This window comes from Mauremys reevesii, linkage group 5 (genome assembly GCF_016161935.1).
Source record: "Mauremys reevesii isolate NIE-2019 linkage group 5, ASM1616193v1, whole genome shotgun sequence".
In the NCBI taxonomy this organism is placed as follows: domain Eukaryota; kingdom Metazoa; phylum Chordata; order Testudines; family Geoemydidae; genus Mauremys; species Mauremys reevesii.
In genome coordinates, this window is record NC_052627.1 from 60,331,545 (window position 1) to 60,354,859 (window position 23,315).

General features: G+C 44.0%; 1 protein-coding gene across 1 annotated transcript in view; it reads right to left on the reverse strand.

Moving 5' to 3' along the window:
- DCHS2 (dachsous cadherin-related 2) overlaps window positions 1–23,315 on the reverse strand; it is a 255,889-nt gene that overhangs the window by 87,198 nt on the left and 145,376 nt on the right. The window contains exons 4-7 of the mRNA XM_039540929.1: window positions 14,854–15,090; window positions 8,199–9,215; window positions 6,300–6,487; window positions 5,389–5,488 (exon numbers count right to left, since the gene is read on the reverse strand). Of these exons, the coding sequence (XP_039396863.1) occupies window positions 5,389–5,488; window positions 6,300–6,487; window positions 8,199–9,215; window positions 14,854–15,090 (1,542 nt within the window). The remainder of the gene's footprint in view (window positions 1–5,388; window positions 5,489–6,299; window positions 6,488–8,198; window positions 9,216–14,853; window positions 15,091–23,315) is intronic.

Here is a 23,315-nt window from a genome sequence, read left to right on the forward strand (position 1 = left end):
CTAGGCGACCTTTGTCATTGATTTCACTGGAATCAGAATCAGGTCTTAAGGCATATTCCATCTCCTATGTGTAGGAGTTCCGGGGGATTTTTATGTTGCCAAACAGTATCAGGCAAACGTATTGCCAAACAAAGGGTAAAAACTGAGTTAAAAACCACAAGCCTTATTGTTTGCTCAGATTATCTTTTGATAATAAATCCATGGTACACCCACATCTTGAATACTGCATGCAAATGTGGTCGCCCCATCTCAAATAAGATATTTGGAATTGGAAAAGATTCAGAAAAGGGCAACAAAAATGTTTAGGTGTATGGAACGACTTCCATATGAGGAGCGATTAATAAGATTGGGACTTTTCAGTTTGGAAAAGAGACCATTAAGGGGAGATACAATTGAGGTCTACAAAGTCATGACTGGTATGAAGAAAGTAAATAAGGAAGTATTATTTACTCCTTCTCATAACACAAGAAAAGACAGTTACCTTTTCCGTAACTGGTGTTCTTCGAGATATGTTGCTCATGTCCATTCCACGTGCATCAGTGCCGGATGTTTTTCCCCTAGCAGTACCCATAGGGGAGAGCCATTTGTGACCCCTGGAGTGGTGCCACCATGGTGCAGTATAAGGGCCACTGCACGCACTCTCGGTTCCTTCTTGCCAGACAACTCCAACAGAGGGGAAGGAGGGTGGGATGTGGAATGGACACGAGCAACACATCTTGAAGAACACTAGTTACGGAAAAGGTAACTGTCTTTTCTTCTTCAAGTGATTGCTCATGTGCATTCCACAGTAGGTGATTCCAAGCTATATCTGTTGGAAGTGGGTAGGAGTTCCCAGACACTCGGGATGGAGCAGTGCCCTGCCGAACCCAGCGTCCTCTCTGGTCTGGGAGACGATCGCATGTGAGGTGAACGTGTGGACCAATGACCAAGGAGCAATGTCCTGAACAGGGACGTGAGCCAGAAAGGCGGCCAACGAGGCCTGCGCCCTTGTCAAGTGCGCTCTCACATTCGGTGGCAGGGAAACTTCCGCCAGGTCGTAACAAGTACAGATACATGAAGCGATCCAGCTGGAGAGCCGCTGAGTGGAGACAGGCTGACCTCTCATGCGTTTGGCCATGGCAATGAACAGCTGTGAAGAATTCCTGAACGGTTTTGTTCATTCCAGGTAAAAAGCCAGTGTCCGTCTCACATCTAGCATGTGGAGACGGCACTCCTCACTAGACGCATGCAGCTTGGGACAGAGCACTGGAAGGAAAATGTCCTGGCTCATATGATAGGCGGAGACCACCTTGGGAAGGAATGAAAGGTGTGGGCAGAGCTGGACCTTATCTTTATGAAATACCGTATACGGGGGTTCGGAAGTCAGGGCCCGGAGCTGCAAGACTCTCCTAGCAGACGTGATTGCCACAAGAATGGCTACTTTTCAAGAAAGGTGGGACCAGGAGCATGTGGCAAGCAGCTCCAATGGAGGCCTTGTCAGCCTAGCGAGAACCAAGTTCAGGTCCCACTGTGGAACCGGGGCCTAATGTAAGGAAAGAGGTGATCCAAGTTCTTAAGGAATCAATTGGTCATGGCATGAGAAAATACTGTGTGGCCCTGGATGGGCGGGTGGAAGGCCAATATGGCTGCCAGATGCACTTTGACGGATGAAGGCGCTAGGCCTTGGGCTCTGAGATGAAGGAAGTAATCCAGTATAAGCTGGAGTGGGGCAGCCACTGGTGAGACGCCGCAATCAGCAGCCCACCGAGAGAATCTTGACCATTTTGCCAGGTAAGGCTTCCTGCTTTCCAGGAGACTCACTGGATGCCCTCCGAGCAAGTCCTTTCCTCTTGGTCTAACCATTGAGCAACCACGCCGTGAGGTGGAGAGCTGCGAGGCTGGGGTGGAGGAGGCAACCTTGGTCCTGAGAGAAAAGGTCTGGGCGGGTTGGTAGTGGCCATGGGGGGGGGAAATGGACAGGTTCATAGGAGTCCCATACCAGTGTTGTCTGGGCCATGCCGCGGCAGTCATGAGGACATGAGCCTTGTCCGTCTTGATTTTTTCCAGGTCCTTGCTGATCAGCGGAATTGGGGGAAAAGCATATAACAGCTGACCCAACCAGGACAGAAGGAAGGCATCGGAAATCGCACCCTTGCCCAGGCCCCTCCTGGAGCAGAACCAGATCTGCCTGGTTGTGAAGAGGTCCACCTGGGGAGTGCCCCATGTTCGGAAGATCATGTGAACCGCCTCTGGGTGTAGCAACCACTCCTGCTGGGAGGAGAAGTCCTGGCTCAGGTGATCCTTTGAGAGTTCTGGATGCCTGGAAAGTGGTGGGCTTCCAAGTTGATATTGTGGGCGATGCAGAAAGTCCCACAGTCAGAGGGCTTCCTGGAAGAGGGCTGAGGAATGGGCCCCGCCTTGCCTGTTGATGTAGAACATCAAGGCCGTGTTGTCCGTGAGAACTCTGACTACCCTGCCCGTAAGGCACGGGCGAAAGACCATGCAGGTCAGACGGACCGCTCGGAGTTTTTTGACGTTTATGTGCAGGCCTAGTTCCTGCGCGGAACACAGGCCTTGGGTCTGGAGGTTTCCCACATGGGCTCCCCACCCCTAGTCCGATGCATCGGACACCAGCTCTATAGTTGGGGAGCAACTCCAGAACGGGACCTCTCGGAGCAAAGGAGGGAGGTTAGTACAGACTCGGGCACGGTGAGGACTTTGTCCAACCTGTCTCGCATCCTGAGTCTGGCATGGCGTACCACGTACGTGCATGCTACCATGTGACCCAGGAGTTGGAGGCACACCCTGGCAGTTGTCACAGGAAACATCATGATTGCCCTGATGAGATCCCTCAAGGTTTCAAACCTGTCCGGCAGGAGGGAAGCTCTGGCTGATGTAGCTTTGAGAATCACGCCAATTAACTCTATTTGTTGTATTGGTACCAGTGTGGATTTGTTGTTGTTTACCAGCAGCCCCAGTGTGGTACATGTGTACAAGATGAGTGTTACGTGGTCCTGTACCTGTGAGCTGGAGCTGCCTTTGATCAGCTAGAGGTAGGGGAAGATCTGGACTCACCCCCCCCCCCCCCGACACCTGAGGTAGGCCGCCATCACAGACATACACTTTGTGAAGACTGAGAGTGCCATCGAGAGGCCAAACGGGAGGACGGTGAACTGGTAGTGTTCCTGTCCTACCGCGAAGTAGAGGAAATGCCTGTGGACCTCAAATATGTGAATGTGGAAGTACGCGTCCTGGAGATCGAGGGTGGCGTACCAGTCTCTGGGATCCAGGGAGGGAATGATGGAGGCCAGGGAGACCATGCGGAACTTGAGTTATACCATGTACTGGTTTAGGCCTCGCAGGTCCAGAATGAGCCTGAGGTCCCCTTTGGCCTTCGGGATAAGGAAATAGCAGGAGTAGTATCCTTGGTATCTGAACTCAACAGGGACCACCTCCACCGCTCCCAGGTGAAGGAGCCACCTCACCTCACCTCTTGATCGAGTAGGCTCTCGTGAGAGGGGTCTCTGAAGAGGGACAGGGAGGGAGGGTGGTTAGGTGGGGTAAAGACTAATTGGAGGGTATAGCCCCAGGAGATGGTGTTGAGGACCCATCAGTCTGAGGTCAGTAGCAACCACTCCGGGAGGAAAGTACAGAGACAGTTGGAGAAGGGTAGGTTGGGCGGATCCCTGGTGCAGACTGGTAAGTCGTCCCTGGGTGTCCCATCCTGGCACTTACCCGCCTGCTTGCCTGTGGACCTGGGAGCCGCTGGGGTCGGTGCAGCCAATACTGGGAGAGACATTATGTCTCAAGCCGCCTGCAGGGCCTCCAGCGTGGAAAGCACCCATATGTGGCCACTGGCATCCAGGGAGGTCAGCTTGGAGTGGGCTGGGCTACTCCGCTCTACTTGAGTCGGAGTCCAGAAGGCCGAGGGGGATCGAGAGCTTCTCAGTACAGGTCTAGTCTCGCCCCCAGCCTTGCTCTGGTGCCTTGATGGAGAAGATCTCTTCGTTGTCTTCTTAGAGTATCCCGCGGATGGGGAGCGGTGCCAGCTGGTGGAAGGCACCTCTGGGTCGCCACGCACTGGTGCTCGGTGCTGACTCAGAGTGGCATAGCGGTGTCGGGGTCAGGGCCGACTCCATCAATATGGCTCAGAGCTGTATGTCCTGCTCCTTCTTAGTCCAGAGCTTAAACGATCTGCAAATTTTGCAGCGGTCGCTGACGTAGGTTTCCCCAAGACAGCGTAAGCAGCTAGTGGGCAGGTCACTTATTGGCATAGGCTGTTTACAAGTGTCACACAACTTAAAGCCTCGGGCGCGGTTCTTCTACTCTATATAATTTTTGTTTTTAAACTACAGATACTAACTATCTACAAACTAAACGACAGTCCAAACAGGGAAAGCTACAGAGGAGAGCTGAAGCACAGCAGTTCCGAAGCACCTTCACTGGCGGCAGGAAGGAACTGAGGGTGTGGGGAGTGCGCAGCTCCCCTTTTACCACCCAAGGGGTCACCAAATGAAATTAATAGGCAACAGGTTTAAAACAAACAAAAGGAAATATTTTTTCACACAATGCACAGTCGGTCTGTGGAACTCTTTGCCAGAGGATGTTGTGAAGGCCAAGTCTATAACAGAATTCAAAAAATAACTAGATGAATTCATGGAGGATAGGTCCATCAATGGCTATTAGTCAAGATGGGCAGGGCTAGTGTCCCTAGCCTCTGTTTGCCAGAATCTGGGAATGCGTGGCAGGGGATGGATCATTTGATGATACCTGTTCTATTAATTCCATCTGGGGCACCTGGCATTGACCGTTGTCGGAAGACAGCATACTGGGCTAGATGGACCTTTAGTCTGACCCAGTATGGCTGTTCTTATGTTCTTATGATTCCTGTCTCAGATTGTCGTGAACTGTTCCTATAGCAGGAAAATTTTCAGTTGATCATGGAAAGGAGAGATCATTTTTCCATTGAGATGTTAAACAGTTGCTCATAATGACAAACACTGTACTGTATGTGCTATTGGATGATTATGGTCCTAATCTTGGGGAAGCTGCTGTTTTTAACTGAAGATTCTGTGACTTGCCACAGGAGCAAGTAAACCCCTGTGAAGAGGCAGAGGGTGATGGGAAGAAAGCTAGCTGCTCATGCCTCCACAAATATTTTGGTATGACCTATTTGTCATATGGTACCCTGATTACTACTTACACTGAGGCCTCTACTACGGCAGTGTAAAGGGAGCTCAAAAGTGACTGTAAACCTAGTCTGACTTCAAAGCCCCTTTTCACTGCCAGAGTTATGTAATTGAGCCTCAGTGTAAACAGAAACCAGACTTTCTATGTTTAGTGGTTCCTTTAGACCCTATCTTTATTTTAATACACTTTCTATTGGGCACAACAATTATACATTCTTACCTGACAATATTGAATATAACACTACACCATTGTTTCCAAAATCAAGGTCCTTTGCAAACACAGTGGTGACAAGTGTACCTTCTGGCTGTCCTTCCAAAACCTGCCATCAAACAATATGTTTACAAGAGCACTTTACATATTATAAAGGATATTGATGCATCATAATTGAATTCATACACCACAAAACAGTTAATTTCAGTACTTATATACTAGGAGCACTTTCCATTCTAGAAATGGCTACAGTCAATGCAAATAAACTACATTTCAGAGATACTGCTAAATTAATACATTTCTAGCAAATCTCCAATAAAGTTCATTTGTCCATATGTCTTTTCTCTACAGAAATCATTAATATCTCCTGTTTCTGAGGTCATAAGTAAAACATAAGATGCAAATTTAAAGAAAATACCAGTATAATCGTCACCTCCTAATAGTCCTGAAACAGTTCAATTCCAACTGTTCATACATTCACATTGGGTAAGGCATTCATGTATAATATGGGCAATTTTTGTCCTATGATATTTAATACCATAATAAAAAAGCAACCAATACATTAGAAGTAATTTTCTTTAAAAAGTTGTTTATTTGATACTGACCGTAAAATGTCAGACTTTTAATTGAATCTGAATACGCTGTTCATTTAGGTCATACTAGGGGAAACAGGCAATGTAACTTTCACATGAAATAAAAGACATGTCTTACTGAGAGAATACACTTGATTTAATAATGTTCATGTAGCATTCAGAGCACATGAATTTCATTAAATACAACACTCTGTGGTGTGTGAACTGAGCTTTGGAAGGAAGTCTCATTTACAATTCAAGCTTATTGCCACAAGATGGTGCTCGAAACAAATCGTGTACTACTATGATTGACCAGATTAGAAAGTCACTGAAACAGGCTCTACAAACCTTGAGGGTTACTTCTTTTCCAGATGGAATCTGAGGGAAGTAAGGCTGATTATCATTGAGGTCAGCAACTAAGATATATGCAGTTATTGTGGCATTACGCCGGGGGTCACCGTGGTCAGTTACTAGTACGATCAACTGGTGGTGAGTTTGTTGCTCGTGGTCTAATGCAACCCAGTTTATAATTTCACCTGTTGGACCAAAATAAATAAATAAATAAAGGCACTGTATTAGTGTATTCACAGTATTAGTGAAATCTTAATAGACTGTATAAAATTCATAGAAATACACACTGCAGAGTTTAAACTAACCGCTTGCATCATTTGATATGCCTACTACAGTATATAGAGTACTATCCCAGTTTACTAAACTTCATTCCACTGAAACACCTAGTTAATCAAAGTTTACTTAAATACCCCTGGGTCATACTACACTCTTCACTGCACTCTGGATCCCACAAACTCGCACAATAAAACAACATCAGCCAACTGTGCAGGCTGGCTATTTTAAAGGAGAAATCTGGCCCTCTCTTCATTGTATTCCAGATTGGAGAACCTCAAGTGCAGACTTTAACTGCTGACCTTATCTTCGCTGTGCTTCGGGGTTAGGAAACTCAACACAGACTCTCTCTGATGACCAGCAAACCTAATCTTCACCATACTCTGAGGCTTGAGATCCCAGTGGTCAAATTTAATACAAGCTTCCGGACAGCTGCTCAACTGCACTCACATTTATCTGAGGATTTTGAGTGTCCTCCTGTTTTTCTGATAGATGGAGTTATATTATACATTTTAAGACCTTCTATGTTACTTGTCTCCCTGTCTCTGTTTACCTTTAAACTTTTATAAGCTTATTATACAAGATTTTACTTTGAAACAGCAGCAAAGAATCCTGTGGCACCTTATAGACTAACAGACGTTTTGCAGCATGAGCTTTCGTGGGTGAATGCCCACTTCGTCGTGGGTGAATGATTTGCAGCATGAGCTTCGTGGGTGAATGGGTGAATGCCCACTTCGTTGCATCCGACGAAGTGGGCATTCACCCACGAAAGCTCATGCTGCAAAACGTCTGTTAGTCTATAAGGTGCCACAGGATTCTTTGCTGCTTTTACAGAACCAGACTAACACGGCTACCTCTCTGATACTTTGAAACAGTAGTTTTATTTTGAGATGTCACATTTCCAAAGTATCTAGAAGGGCCCTTCGACCCCTGGGTATACACCTTTTTATGTGGTGGAATCTCACATTGCAGATCTGCGTTGCAAAAGCAATCTCTTGCTAGTCAGCATATTCACAGTATCCATGTTTCTTAAAGGCTTCCCTTCTGCATGACTTTCAGTATTTTATTCTACACTGCTAAAACATACTGGAGATAATGGTTATCAGTAAGAGCATTCTGGGATTCATTTTACAGTGCATAACTTTTCTGAGACCATTTTCTTTTTGCAACACTACTGATATATTCAATGAACGGTTTTAAACTATAACTATTCAAGATTTTCACAAATGTGCTCCCTTTAAAATGTCACTATTCCTTTCATTCTTGTTTATTGCTGATCATTTCTTTTCAACCTTACTTGACCACTAGACAATTAGGAATTTTTCATATGATTTACTGAAGCTATTATTTAATACTTCCAAATTTTCTACGATCAAACACAAACTCATGAGTGAGTAAGCAAAGAAAAGGCATGACTGAGTTGAGAGTGAAAAAACAAACCCTCTAGGTTATCCTATTCTTCACTGATTATTCCATCCCAACTTTTTGAGGCTCTGAATTATGCATATTCCCACCCAAGAGAGACATGACAGTTCCTGGACTTCACACATTACATTAATTCTTTTAGAGGAAGACTTCTTTCTAAAAGAAATAATAGGGAGATTACAACTCATAACATGCTACCTGTGTTGGAATTAATCTTGAAAAACTTTCCATCTGACAAAAGGAAATAGGAAAGCTGTCCATTTCTTCCTGAGTCTCTGTCAACTGCTGTGATGGTACCAACCACACCTCGGGGAACTGGACTTTCCTCAATTTCAAAAAAATAAAGATCACGCATGAACATTGGGGAATTGTCATTTTCATCCCGGACATTAACAATTACTGATGTACTCGCATTTTGCCCTGAGCTGTCCTCTGGGCTGCTGACAAAGGCTCTAAAATTGTACATCTGTGTAGATTCATAGTTCAGATACTTCCGGAGGTAAATCCAGCCAGTGACAGGGTCAATTCCAAATGCAGCAGAATCTGTGCTAGGCTCCAGGGAGTACACCATCTGTGAGGCAGTGTGCTGTGGAACTTGTGTGTGGGCTTGTACTTGCAGAATTTTGGCATCCAGTGAAGAAGTCTCACTGACTTCCACTTGATACACCAAGTTTTCAAAAGTCAAGGTGGTGCCCATCTTTTGCTCTTCAACAATAACTGTCAGCATTAGCAGAGAACTCAGTGGAGGAGTTCCGTGATCTTCAGCTGTTATGTGGAGAGCGTATTCATGCTGCTTATCTGTGAACAGAGTCCTGGTGAGATATACCACCCCAAGGCTTGGATCAATGGTAAATGCATTTGACTGCCTGTTTGCAATACTATATTTGATTACCCCATTTAACCCACTGTCTTTATCTTCTGCATGAGCAATGTACAGAGCTGTGCCAGGCACTGTACTATAAGATATAGTTATCTTATCAGATTCTGTAAGAAATACTGGAGGATTGTCATTGACATCAATCACAGATATATTGACCTGTGTGCTACTGTAGATAGGGGAGCTGCCCAACTGTGACTGGACAGTAAGGATAATGAGAGACTGAGTTTCATGGTCCAGCTGCTTTTTGGTGAGAATGATACCAAACTGAGGGTCAATAGAGAATCTTCCGTAAGGATCACCAGAGGAAATTGTGTAAGAGATCACTTCGAAAGTATCTACAAGTGGGAACAAAAAAAACCAATGTAAAAAAATAAGCAACTGATAATGTGAGTGCTTAACACAATACACTATAGAACATCTGTGAAGAATATGCTGCAATGTTGTTAGAATCAGCTGAAAAAATGTAATCCCCTTTACAGATGTTGTTCTTTCCTGAGCTCTTTATGTTTCCTTGCTCATGTCCCTGGAGCCCTTCAATAAAATGAATACTATACAGGCTGCATCTGACTACATCTATTTTGTCCATTTATGAGATGCTTGATTTTCACCTCCGTGGTATGATAAACCTTTATAGAGAAAATGTCATTGCTTACTCATTTTCTTCCCATTATATAAAATATAGTGAAAACCTCCAATAATTATGTCATTTTTAACAGAACAATATCACTATAAGATAAGATTCAATATAGCCAGAACTGAAAAACATGGCAATACATTAAAAGAATTACATTTCATTGAGTTTTTCTCTGAATGCACTTTTGCTATGTCCAAGATCGTTAAATATTCCACTGCAGTGTAATATTCTTTCCCATCCTTTTCCACAGGACCACAGTACATTAGCAGAGCCACTCCTTGGGCACTACTGTAATCCTGACAGGACACCTGCGGCCAATGCACTGTCCTTCCATGGGGGAGAAAGGCAGTGGATTGATGTACTCACAAATATATACAAAGCCCTTGCCCCTGCTTCCTTATATGTAGAACTCCATCACCAACATGGCATTTGGATTCCTTTTGTGAGATTCCCAAATCCTGCCTCCACAATGTTCTGCAGAAGAGCCACACCAGAGGTGCCCAGTTAGGGTCTTCTGCAGCTATAAAGAATGTAGCAGGATCTGAGCCTTTTCCTCTAAGGGTATGTCTACACTACGAGACTATTTTGAATCAACTTAAGTTGAATTTGTGGAATCGACCTTATGAAGTCGAATTTGTGTATCCACACTAAATACACTAATTCGACTGTGTGAGTCCACAGTAACGGGGCCAGCGTCGAATTTGGAAGCGGTGCACTGTGGGAAGCTATCCCACAGTTCCTGCACTCCCCGCTGCCCATTGGAATTCTGGGATTTCCCCCCAATGCATGCTGGGGGAAAAAATGTGTCGAGGGTGGTTTTGGGTAACTGTGATCATTGAACCGTCAATCACGCCCTCCCTCCCTCCCTCCGCGAAAGCGCCTGCGGGCAATCTGTTCGTGCACTTTTCTGCTCAGTGACAGCGCGGGTGCCACAGCACTGCGAGCATGGAGCCCGCTGCAGTTATGGCCGTTGTCAACTCCTCGCACCTTATCGTCCACCTCTTCCACAGTCAGCTGCTGAGAAATCGGGCTACTTTTCAATGGTGCTGCGAGCACTGGTGGACCATGGGGGACGTTTTACCAACATCAACGTCGGGTGGCCGGGCAAGGTTCATGACGGGCGTGTTTTCAGGAACTCTGGTCTGTTTAGACACCTGCAGGAAAGTAGTTTCTTCCCGGACCACAAAATAACTCTTGGGGATGTGCAGATGCCTATAGTGATCCTCGGGGACCCAGCCTACCCGCTAATGCCCTGGCTCGTGAAGCTCTGTGCAGGCGCCTTGCACAGCGACAAGGAACTCTTCAAGTACCAGCGAGCAGCGTGACCTGTGACTGTTCAGTTTCTTTACAGAGAAGCTGAACCTGCCCGTTTCTTTACCAAGTTACTGTTGACTAGCATCTGCAGTTACATACCCCATCCACCCCGCTTCCCCCACTTCCAACACACGTTTAAAAATAAAACACATGTTCCACTGTGACTTTACAAAGGTTTCTTTATTGATGACTTTGCGTTAAAGGGTTGAAACTGGGACGCAGACTGTGCTGGGTAGGGTGTGTGGTGATGTAAAGACCGCCTCTAAACTCGAGGAATGACAGGCTCCTGCTCCCAGAGCGGTCCGCAGTGCTGGACTGGTTGTTTCAACAGAGCCTGCCATCCCTCCTTTTTGGGACTCTGTGTGCGGGGGCTATGTGGCCTTGCGGCGGGGGAGGATGGATACAGATTCCTCTGCTGCGTGGCTCTGTGGTCCAGGACAGGGACCGTTGCATGAGATCTGTAACCCCCCACCCCCGCTACAAAGTCACGTACCCCCCCACCCACACAGAACCTGCAAACCACCTCCCATACCGACCAGGGTGCCTACTGACTGCACTGTGTGTGTGACCTGCTGCTGATCCTGCCCCCGTCTCTGTACCCTGCTAAAGGTGACTGTCCTATGCAATACCCTACCCCCTTCCCCACCCACCCACCCACCCCTTCAAACACAGCGTTGTGTAAAAAAGCATGACGGAAACAGTAATTAACAGCAAAGTATTTTTAATAATTAACCAGACAGTCAGGGGATGAAACTGGGATTGGGGCCTGGGTGAGTCAGGAAGGGAAGGAATTCTCAAAAATTAGGGTATGAGAGCTTTTGGGTACTTGAGCACTCTGCTGGGGTGCAGTGACAGTTTTCACGGCCCCTGGCCCCACTCCTTCTGGTTACTTTGGGTGACGGGAGGTATGGGACTTTGTGGCGGGGGAGGGCGGTTGCAGATACACTGCGGGGGGGCTCTGTCCTCCTGGCTGCGGTCCTGCAGAACATCCACAAGGCGCCGGAGCGTGTCCGTTTGTTCCCTCATTAGTCCAAGCAGCGTTTGAGTCGCCTGTTTGTCTTCCTCACGTCACCTCTCCTCCCGTTCATTGTGTGAGCGCTGGTCCAGAGAGAGGGTCTCCCTCCACTGGCTCTGCTGGTCCGCCTCGGCTTGGGAGCACCCCATAACTTCAGCGATCATCTCGTCCCGTGTCTTTTTCTTTCGCCGCCTAATCTTTGCCAGCCTCTGTGAGGGGGATGCTGTGGCAGGTCTGGAGACAGTTGAAGCTGTGTTATGGGAGAAAGGGAGTGAATTCCTTGCAAAGATACATTTTTGCGAACAATGAACACAGTCTAGTCTGTGTCTGTGAACAACACCATGCACAGCACCTATCTCGTCCGCACTCCTGCAGCAGGCAATCCTGAAAACATAAACTCTGCCCCTGTTCTACCCCATCGCAGTGTCCCCCGACCCTTGCACTTCTGGGTTGAGATCCCAGTGCCTGATGGTGCAAATTTCATTGTCACGGGTGGTTCTGGGTAAATGTAGTCAGTCATTCCTTCCTCCGGGAAAGCAACGCCAGACAATCATTTTGAGCCCATTTTCCCTGGATTGCCCTGGCATACGCCATAGCGTGGCAACCATGGAGCATGTTTTGCCTTTTGTCACTGTCACCGTATGTGTACTAGATGCCGGGACCAGGCGTAACATTACAGTAATTCCCCTAATTAGATGCAGGACTCTCCGAGCAAGATCACCCTGAGGACGGTCACTGAAGGAGATAGAGAGCGCATGCTGCGTGAAAGCCGGCACAAACCAGGGCCCTATGCAGCCGTGCTCAGGGAGGCAATGCTCCCTGAGTACCTCATGAAAGCCTGGCACGGAAAAGTGTGCTACCACAGAGCACCCAATAAGGCAGCTCTCCCCAGGAACCTCCTGCGGAGGCTTTTCGATTACCTCCAGGAGAGCTTCATGGAGATCTCCCAGGAGGATTTCTGTTCTATCCCCATATATATAGAGACCTCCTTTTCACATACTTCAGATTCCTGTTATATTAAGAATAAAAGTTTACATGTTTAAAGCACTTACCGACTGCTCCTTCCCCTGATTCAGGGTCCGGGTTAATGGCCGGGGAGGGTTGGTAGGGGATCTCTGTGACGGTGATGAAGAGATCCTGGCTGTCGGGGAAACCAGCGTTGTAAGTGCTGTCGCCTGCCTCGTCCTCCACAAACCCTTCCTCATCTTCCCCGTCCGTGAAAATCGCCAAGGAACTGTCCGTTGACACTGTCCCATCGTCAGAGTCCATGGTCACTGGTGGGGCAGTGGTGGCAGGCTCCGTAGCGTCCGTTTGCCGCTTTGATTTTTTGGTAGCCTTGTCTGGGGTCCTTGATTTTCACGCGCCGCTGCGTTGCATCCCGCCTGTATCCTCTGTCTCTCATGTCTTTGGAGACCTTCTCGTAGGTCTTTGCATTCCGTTTTTTGGAGCGCAGCTCCAAAAGCACAGACTCCTCGCCCCACACACCGATCAGATCCAAGACTTCCTGGTCAGTCTATGCTGGGTCCCTCTTTCTATTCAGAGATTACATGAACTCCTCTGCTGGAGAGCTCTGCATTGCTGCCGGTGCTGCTTGAGCTCGCCCCGATGTCCAACCACGAAATGAGATTCAAACTGTCCAGTCAGGAAAAAGAATTCAAATTTTCCCAGGGCTTTTCCTGTGTGGCTGGTCAGAACATCGAAGATCGGACTGTTGTCCAGAGCGTCAACAGAGTGGTGCACTGTGGGTCAGCTCCCGGAGCTACTAAGTTCGATTTGCATCCACACCTAGCCTAATTCGACATAGCCATGTCGAATTTAGCGCTACTCCCCTCGTCGGGGAGGAGTACAGAATTCGAACTAAAGAGCCCTCTATGTCGAATTAAATGGCTTCCTGGTGTGGATGGGTGCACGGTTAATTCGAATTAACGCTGCTAAATTCGAATTAAAGTCCTAGTGTAGACCAGGCCTAAGAAAATAAATGAATAAAATTGATTTAGAAAAACATTATAAGATCACCAGGATTTCTCCATTTAATTTGGGAAAACATTTTTTGAGGCAGCAAGTTGTCTAGATTCCCTCAAAGAGTTGCACCGTACTATTGTACTAATACAAGGATTTTCTAACTTCTTCAGTGTGGACCAAACGTTAACAAAGATTCCCACATGGACACCTCCCTGCACATGCATGATTGTACCCACCTGTGATACAACAACATCCAGGCTGTAACTACAGTAATTGCTTACAAGGAAAAGCAATATTACAAAAGTATTTAATGCATTTAACTGTCTTTTAGTGCTATTTAACAACTTGAAATAATAAGGTGGAAGCAGTACACCATGTGACCTACCAGCTCACCACAGACCACCAAGAAGTGCTCCATGGATCACAGTTTGGGAATCTATGTTCTAAAGGGGATCCAGTTGTAAATTTAAGCATACTTCTTGTATATAGTATTGTAATGGTGAACTGTTCTTTTTACAGCCCAGTTATCCCTGTTCTGGAGAGAAGCCCAGCAGGCAGGTGCTAGGAATCATCTGACCCAACTGGCCAGCATCAGCTGACTGGGTCTGATGATTACCACGCAGGGATATAGATGAGGGTCTCATTTCTCAGAGGGAACCTCCAGGAAAGAACTGGGAAAGCATTCTTGTAACTACAGGGGAGGACTACGAGGGGGTGAGAGGCTCTGCAAACTCACCTATGCTGGGTGGAGCCCTGACTACTAAAATGCCAAAGGGTCCCACAGACTATGTTAGAAACAGGACTATTACTTTGCATTCTCATTCAACATTTCCTTTTCCGTGTGTTGGACAATACACAGATCACTGAGGCAAGGACTAAGAACTGATCTGGGTGTGGCGGATGATTGAGTCCACCAGCCTACAAGCATGTTTGACATATTAAAAAAATAATGAGTTAAAAAAGAGAGATCATTTTCATATGTTTCTGTACCAGTTACAATTAGAACATTTTGCAAACTGTCTGAATGCACTCTAAGTGGACAACTTACTTAAAGGCTCCCTTGCTTGTACAGTTCCAACAGGGCTGCCTTCAGGTACATCTTCAGGAACAGAAAAGGTATACCGTGACCTCTCAAATATAGCTGGTGCCAAAGTGGCCTGGAGGATGTTTACTGTGACAGATGCATTAACAGCAGCGGTAAGGCCACCACCATCCCGTGCAGAAACAGTCAAAAACATCATGGTATGATCCAAATGACTGAGAGTTGATATCAAGTAAATAATTCCTGAAAATACAGAAAAAATGAATAATGAAGACACTGAGTTCATGGAATCCTACACCAAGTTTTAGCAAAATGTAAAACGGTCTCAGAGTTCACCCCAAAACTGGGAGAAGGATGGAACTTAAATATGGCAGGAGGCAGACTAAGTGTTACATATTCCCTTATTGTGATTTCATAAATAGCAATGTAGATGCATTTGAAGTAACCGTGCCAAATTCAACTCTCAGTTACTCGGGTGTAAATCCAACACAACTGCAGTGATTTCAGTGGAGTAACTCTGAACTTACAGCAGTATCAAGGAGACCAGAGTTTGACAAATAATAACATTAAGAACTCTGGAAGTGAATTAGGAAAAATATAACTTTACTAATGGTAAGAGATTAATTCCACTTCACTAACAGGAAAGTGCATTCCACTTCAGAATGGCAACAATAACACTATTCACAAAACTTCCCAAGGAATACACCCAAGCAAATAAAAGCTAAAGCCACAAAACACAAGTCTGTGGGACCTATGGTGGACATCATGACAGCAATCACTCACTGGCTGATCATAGCTTAAGGGCAAGGCATCCTTAACTAGCAGTTTATGAGATCTGCTGAACTGGCAAAATGTTATCAATTTACTGTTTTGCTTAAAGCAAAAGAAATAACTGCTATAATTTCTGACTCTTTGAAAGGGCAATGCAATGCCTTGTCCATAGCAGCTGTCTTTGGGAGCAGCATTCCTTAAAACAAATGCATTTTCAGCACTTAACTCAGATGAATGGGATCAATATCCCTAAATATATTTTATTCTGACTGCTTGACTAAGTCGTTATTACATGTATGATGCCTTTGTTAATTCTCATATAGTCTACATAGAACTACAGAAACAACCTTTAACTTTAGCACCAATTCCAATGTAAAAGGCAGTAGCATGGGCATACAGTGTTCTTTTGGACTCCATTCTCCCTCCTTACACAGCCAAAACTCCTCTTGACTTTAAAGGGAACTTTGTTTGAGTCAAGAGTTTAGAATCTCAGTAATAACGGTTATGTTTAGACATAATTCTCTCTAAGATGTTCATACAGAACTAGAGTGATTCTCCAAAATCAATACTATTAATTCTTCCATATTTAATATTGGCCACTTGTCCTTTACAAGTACAGTCAGGATTTCTGAATTAAGAAGCAACAACAAAAATAAACTGATTAGCCCTTAACGTGCACAGAGGTCTTTAGTGTACATGAAGTGAATGGAAATACCAAAAGATCTAGGGAAGTGCACTATATAGCATAGTATAACAGAGCAAGAAAGTACATCAGGACATGTTTGCTGTATCATAAATTGCATGCAGGTACATTGTGAGGCATAAGGCCAAATTTCAAGTGGCTTTAACCATCTAAGACATGGAATAATGGCACAGTAATTATGTTTTAGAATGCTTCAGTGCTGTTGATATGGATAGCTGGTTTTAATTTAAAAATGTTTTAAATGTATATATCAAGTGTTATATATCATATTTTTTGTTCATATTCTGCCTTAATTATTGGTGCTAGCGGTATTCATGAAACTCAGAAAAAGTCACAAGTCTATTTCAGTTCAATTCTGATTCTCATTTACATTTAAGGCCCTTTACATTTCTCAGGCAGCATAAAGGGGTCTTAGTGTAAATGAGATTCAGCCCTTTTTTAGTCAAGCAACAGAATTCCTCCCAAGTCATCTGATAATTTATTTCCACACATAACTGAATGAAGGATGGGAGATATCAGATGCCCATGGTATCCTGCTTTGACACTGGCTGTTTAAATTATAGTTGGCCAATTTTATTTATTTATTTTGGGACATTTTAGAGTTTCTTCCCTTATCCCCTTTTTGTGGGAATTCTACATTACCTCAATATCTTACCTATTTTTCTTTGGTCACAGTTAATTTAAAAGTCTACATTAGGAGCAGGAGATGATCACAGGCATGAGGGAAACCTATAAACCTAGCATATATCAATATCCAGATTATGCTGTTTAAAGATGTCTCCCTACAATGAATGCACATCAACAGAACCAAAAACAAATTCCTATCTTTAGTCTATGTATTATTTGATAAATGATAAATGACTTGGTTAAAAATTATTTCCCTCCAATCTAACTCTCTTTCTCTTTGCCTTCCTCTTGTCCCTTTTGTCCTCCTCCTTCTTCTTTGTGTTTTTAATCTCTTTCTTCTTTTTCCACCAACATGACCATTATATTTACCTCAGTTTGATAAGGCAGTCTCACTTCTGCTACATGGACACTGATTTGGTAGCACTTGCTCCAGTTTCTATATGTAACTGCACTTTGATTTTTCTCTCTTCTCCATCACTCTGTCACTTTGAGATTCTTAGAAGGAAGCAAGAGTGTGCTATTTTTATTCATGACTACTTGTCCTCCTTTTTCCTCTCACGTTTTGAGAATGATTGATCAATAGGTAGAAGGAAACCCATTTTTGCCTGTCTGTCCTTAAATAAGTACAATTTTGAACAAGAAAACTGATAGTCAAATTTAAGATTTTGAGGACATTGTTCATTGAGATTAAATATGAGTTTATTAAGGAAAAGTATGCTAAAATGCCAGAGTAGTAGTAAGTGTATAAAGTTCCTCAAATGACTCAACCAATGAAGCAGAGTAAATATGGACAGAGTTCTACATATGAATAGACATCTACTAGGAAGATGTCCATATCCCAGGGCCCTTTGTGGAAACAAGTGGAGGCAATAAGACCTCTGGCAATTCAGTAAAATAGATTTTAAGATAAGCACTGTCTTCATAATTTTCTGACTCACAAGACAGATATATTAGGAAAGATATCAGGAGTTCAAGATTGACACTATCTCGATCTGGCGGTGCTCTTCATCAAATGGAGTGGAAATTATATTAAAGTCCCACCACTTTAGGAAGATTAAATATGACATATTTGCTTGAAAAGAAGCATCAAACGGAATCACTAATTTGGAACAATGCATTCTTAAGTAGAAGGATGGAAAATACCTAAAATTGCTATAAATATTCAAATTTACATTTAGTAAACTTTCCAATTATACTGTCAGTACATTATAACAACAAACTGTATCTTGACATAATTAAAATATATTCTAAAGAATGCTCATAATTAAGGAAGAATGTTTTCTACTAGTAACAGAAGACACTTATTCCAGGGTGACAAACCACAGCACAATTCAGCAAAGATACAGATGAATTCAGAATCTGTTGTTGCTCAGTTTCTAACCCATTACCACATGTCATTTCTAAGAAGCAGCCTTCTTCTCTTTTGACTTCTTTTTTGCCTTCTGACCATGACTGTATTTTACAATCAGTGAGACAGCTCAGCAAAATGTTATTTCAGGGACATAAAACTTTTGGCATTTCCTGAAGTAATTTGAACAACTGTAGCTTGAAAGAAAAGGTCTTTTTTTTTTCCACAGAGGTTAAATGTATAAATATGAATTTTAAATTTTTCTAACATTGTCACTGTCAGCTCACATGGAATGATCAAGTGTATATATTTTACAATTATGACCAACTCACTACTGGGTACTTTTGTGTGGAATAAGCCAATGAATAGTTTAAAAGTCTATTTCATTTTCAATACAGTTAGATGTAAATGAAGAATGAAAAGGTTCTGGAGAAAGTGTTAAATTTTGAAATTTCTGTTCTCTAAGGAATAAATTGTGACATTAGTATATCCCTGAGCAAAGAGTGGTATGCAAGTTGCTCCACTCCAGGAGCACTGAAAGGATTTTGTGAGAGAAATGCCTCAGAATCAGAATTTCTCCTCTGCTGCTCTATACCAGCAGCAAATGATAGCACACCTCATGCCAACTCAGCTGTACTGGCCAGAAGATAGAGATGAACTCCAGGTTCTGCCCATTCCCTAGTCTCCTCCCCTCCCTCACCTGTTCCAGGGGAAGGAGAAGTAAACTGGTATACAGTGTTCACTTACTTCTATCCACCTGGACCAAAGATCTGGGTAGCACATAGAAGGATGTATCAAGGCAGGTGGTGAATTCTCCATCTCCTGAAGTTTTCAAATCAAGAGTGGATGCCTTTTTGAAAGATATGTTTCCATCATGATGAAGTTCTATGGCCTGGATCATACAGGCAGTCAGACTAGATAATCTGATGAATCTGTTAATGAACATAAGGGCAGTTCTTACTATAGCCCTAGGTTTGGTTATATATGTTTTTCTCTTTCTCTCTGCTCTTATAAAATTGAACACTAGCTCTGAGGTTAGACAGCTATAGTAATGAACTGACATTTACTTAATTATGGATGTCATAGATCACAGGAGCTGTGCTAAGCCCCAGCTTTTAAACAGTCCTTTGTGTAAACCCCTTCAGTGTGCCAGACTTCTAAGGGGTTACACTCTTCCTTTAGGGTAGGCCAATTGGCCACTTTTCCAGGATTGAGCCTCTGGGCTCCAGCACTCGTTTTACACAGTGAGTCCAATGGAGACGGGACTCCAGTTCAATAACTTTTTGCTATCTTCAGGATTTGATGCATTTCTGCAAGTAGTTGTAATGATACCAGGCAGCCTTTTCGAAACAGAGTAGGGTTTATTACTTAACTGGAAGCACAGAGAAGCAAAGATTAAGACATAGTTCAAACTGGCCAACCCAGGGCTCCCTTGAGTCATGGTGCTGACAGAACCATCTTGGCTTCTTTCTCCTTCCCTTTGTCCTTCAGTCTTAGATGAGCTCCTGTCTTTCTCCAAAGGCCAGTTCTTACCCTAGTCTCCTGGCATGTCTCGGTCCATTGTCCTCCTGCAGACACATGCTGCAGTCACATATTCTGCCTGCCAGAGTTTCCTGTTGTTAGATGTGAACTGTTCAGTCCTTTTGGGATTCTCCATTGATATGGGTGGGTTTTAGCCAGTCCTTTAATGACCTGTTCATATCAACCCGACAGTTACATGACACAAATACCTTGTGTCTCCTGCTCTGCCTCAAGCGTAGCTTTTTAACCCTTTTCCACTTTGTCACAGGGTGGAACGTTGTTCTATATTTTTCCACTCTCTCCTTTTCTGTCATTAAGAAAATACAGCAGCTAATTATTACTACTACAGGCATTTGTTGTTTAGAACTCATGGCTTCAGTTGTAATTTTTTTTTAAAGGGAACACATTTTGTTGCTATTTTACAGAATATATCCTTCCACTATGAAAAACAGTTCCAAGAAGAAAGGCTTATGATGGAAAGCGAATGGAGCAGTGGTTAGACAACTCCTCTGGAGGAAATGTTTTATTGCAACGGAAGTTCCCAGCAGGGACCACACAGATAAAAGTGTGGTTCTACTTTGAGACATTATTATGTAGAAATGGCACCTTCTTACTTACAGATTGGCTCCCAGTGTGTATGGAAACTCATATCTTCTGCTTCTAATACATTTTACTACCTTTTGCTCCTGTTAGCTCAGCAGAGTTAACATAGGTACAGGTCAGTGAGCTTGATTCTATTCTGGCTCACAAGTGATCAAAAGATCACAAGTTCCAGTTGCAGTGCTAAATTCTGACCCCACTTATGCCTATACAAACCTATTCTCTTTAATGGGTTTGCACAACTGTAATTGAAGACAGAAATCCAGACTGTAGAAACTATTGTTAGTAACAATACACAGCCCAGAAAGAAAGCCACTTCACTGTCACATCTTAGATGCAATCTGGAGGGCTGGCAGCTAGAGAAGTCATATTTCTACATGTAAATGTAGAAGAACAAAATAAATATGGATCTTCATGATATCATTTCTATAGAACGATTTTTCAGCATATGAGCACACATTAATGGGGAACATTACAGAACCTAATTTGGGACTAGATTGTGCCTTTTAGGTACAGCTCTGTTTCAGGGGCAGTAAAGAGCGATGATGGTATTTTTCTTCAGAGTTCCCTGTACCTGGGGAGAGTGAAAAGAGATTTAAGAGATGCAGCATAAGTGTGATGGTTGATACTGAGCAAAATCATGGCCCTACCTGCTCTCTGTCCCTTTACGTCCTTCCTCTCTCCCTGCTGAAGGGGACTAATTAGCAAGAAGTCCCTGTGCTGCCCTCTGTGCTGGCACTGTAATTCTATCAGGTCTTTACACAGGCCCATAAGTTAGGGTGTAGCTTCTTATTTCCTCCCCCACAATGTGAACCCACATAAGGGATAGGCAGAATCTAGCCCTTCGGGACAGGCCACTCTTGTGACAATTACATAGCATTCATTATGGGCCTGAAACTGCTGTTCTTACTCCTGTTGAGCAGCACCTTACTCCACAGGTAGTCTCTCTGGTTCAGTGGAATTACTGTGGAGTAAAGTACTACTCAACAAGGGAGAATAGGGCCCTACATAATTATTCTCTTTAAGGTATTCTTTGGGTCTTATTCCTCACCATAATTCTGTGTTCCATTCATTTTGGACACCAAATCTGCCAAGAGAATACTATGGAGGTAGATTTCAAAAGCAGGCCACCAGCCAAAAGCACATTGTGTATGGCAGAAATACACTGATTTGTTAATGAATTTCTATATATTTCTCTTGCTGACTGCTTTGGACAGTCATCCTAATTCTCCATGGGCTCTTCAAGAAATCAGATTAAAAATCTTAGACTAGAATGATGTATTAAAGTCAGCCAAGAGTAAGGGACGGTGTGGTCCAGGGAGTACCCTTGCTCTAGGAGAAAGTATTTTGCTACAGCCCTTTTCAACATAGAGCACTGACTCCCTCTTTGCACCCCTTCTGGCTGATGCATTGGGAGGGAATGATGAATCAGAGCCATAGCTTTGCCCACATGCTGGGGGATGTCAGGTGTGCAACCCCTGCTCTCCACCTTTCTCATCCCCACGAGAGCCACAGTCTGGGCAAGGCTGGTACAGCTGCACAGGACAGCAAGAGGGCCTCTCTCACCCGCATGGCTATGTAGCCTGAGTCCTTTGGTCACTGTCTACAGCTGCAAACTGCCATGTTTTTGGAACTAGCAACCTCTTTCTCTTGAAAAATGAATGTCTTTTTTTTTAAACAAACTAGCAAAAAAAGAAGAAACACTATAGTATCAATGCCCCTACCAAATCTTGGTCCCTGGCCCACAATTATTACCATTTATGCTTTCAGCTATCGATAGCTAAGTATTTGTTTATCACTAGTCATCCACTGAAAAAACAAAGACAGAAATTGAGCTAATCTAACTGAACCAACATATTGTATTGTGTTTACAAGTATACTCAATTATTCAATTAGCTTGCTATTTTTTTCTCTTTGCTCACAGAACTAAAAAGTAAGTTTAGAACAAGCAAATAACCATGAGAAGAGTAAGATCAATGACTATTTAGTAGCAATCTTTCACATGAAATTGACTGCCGTGGTGGCTTTAACCCAGGCAGTATTTCTGTAGAGAATTCTTGGACTGATCTACTGACAAGAACTGACACCCAACTCAGACAGTAGGCAGATGGCAAAAATGGTATGTATAGTTCATTACCCAAATTCACCTTCAAATCTGGCAGCTGACCCCATTACTTGATACTATGTAGGTCAATGCTCATCTCCACTGACCTATTCAGAATATGTTTTAACCTATCGGCAGTGAGGCTTAAGTACAGCTTTGGCTCTTACGTGTGACAGAGCAGTTACTATGGTAGAGAAATTAGATAGTAAAAATGTGCAGAACAAGCAAACATGAGGCGATTCCTTGACAGAAGATAGCATGTAGAAGATGGGATCCTGTATCTAACATCAAGAGCATAGTTGCAGAGGTGGAGGAGGAGGATGGCCCTTTATCTCACTTCTAGTTCATCTTCTCATTGCCTATTTTTGCTCTTTTATAATCTTTGAAAAATCAAATTTAGGTTCCAGGTTTATCATTTCTTCTGTATTCAAAATGCATCTGTTTTATTGAAGTTATTTTCTTGACAGCAACCATAACACAACATTCCAAAAAACAGTTAATAAAGAACTAGTTTAATAACTGTCAGGAAAATAAAAGCTTTCTTGGGGGATGTAGCGGGGTGACCACCCGCTCCAGCCTGGAAGGGGTTGGAAAAGCCCTGAAGAGGGTTGGGGCTGGGCAAGGTAAAACCCTGCCTGATTGGGGGAAGTGGCTGCAGCTGGGGCCATGCCCCAAACTGAGCAACAGGGCCTTATAAGGTGGCCAGGGAAGCTAGAAGCAGCAGTCTCCCTCTGGCTGCAGGGAGCTGGAGACAGGGTACCTGAGTGGAGCAGGGCTGGGGAAAGGCAGAGGAG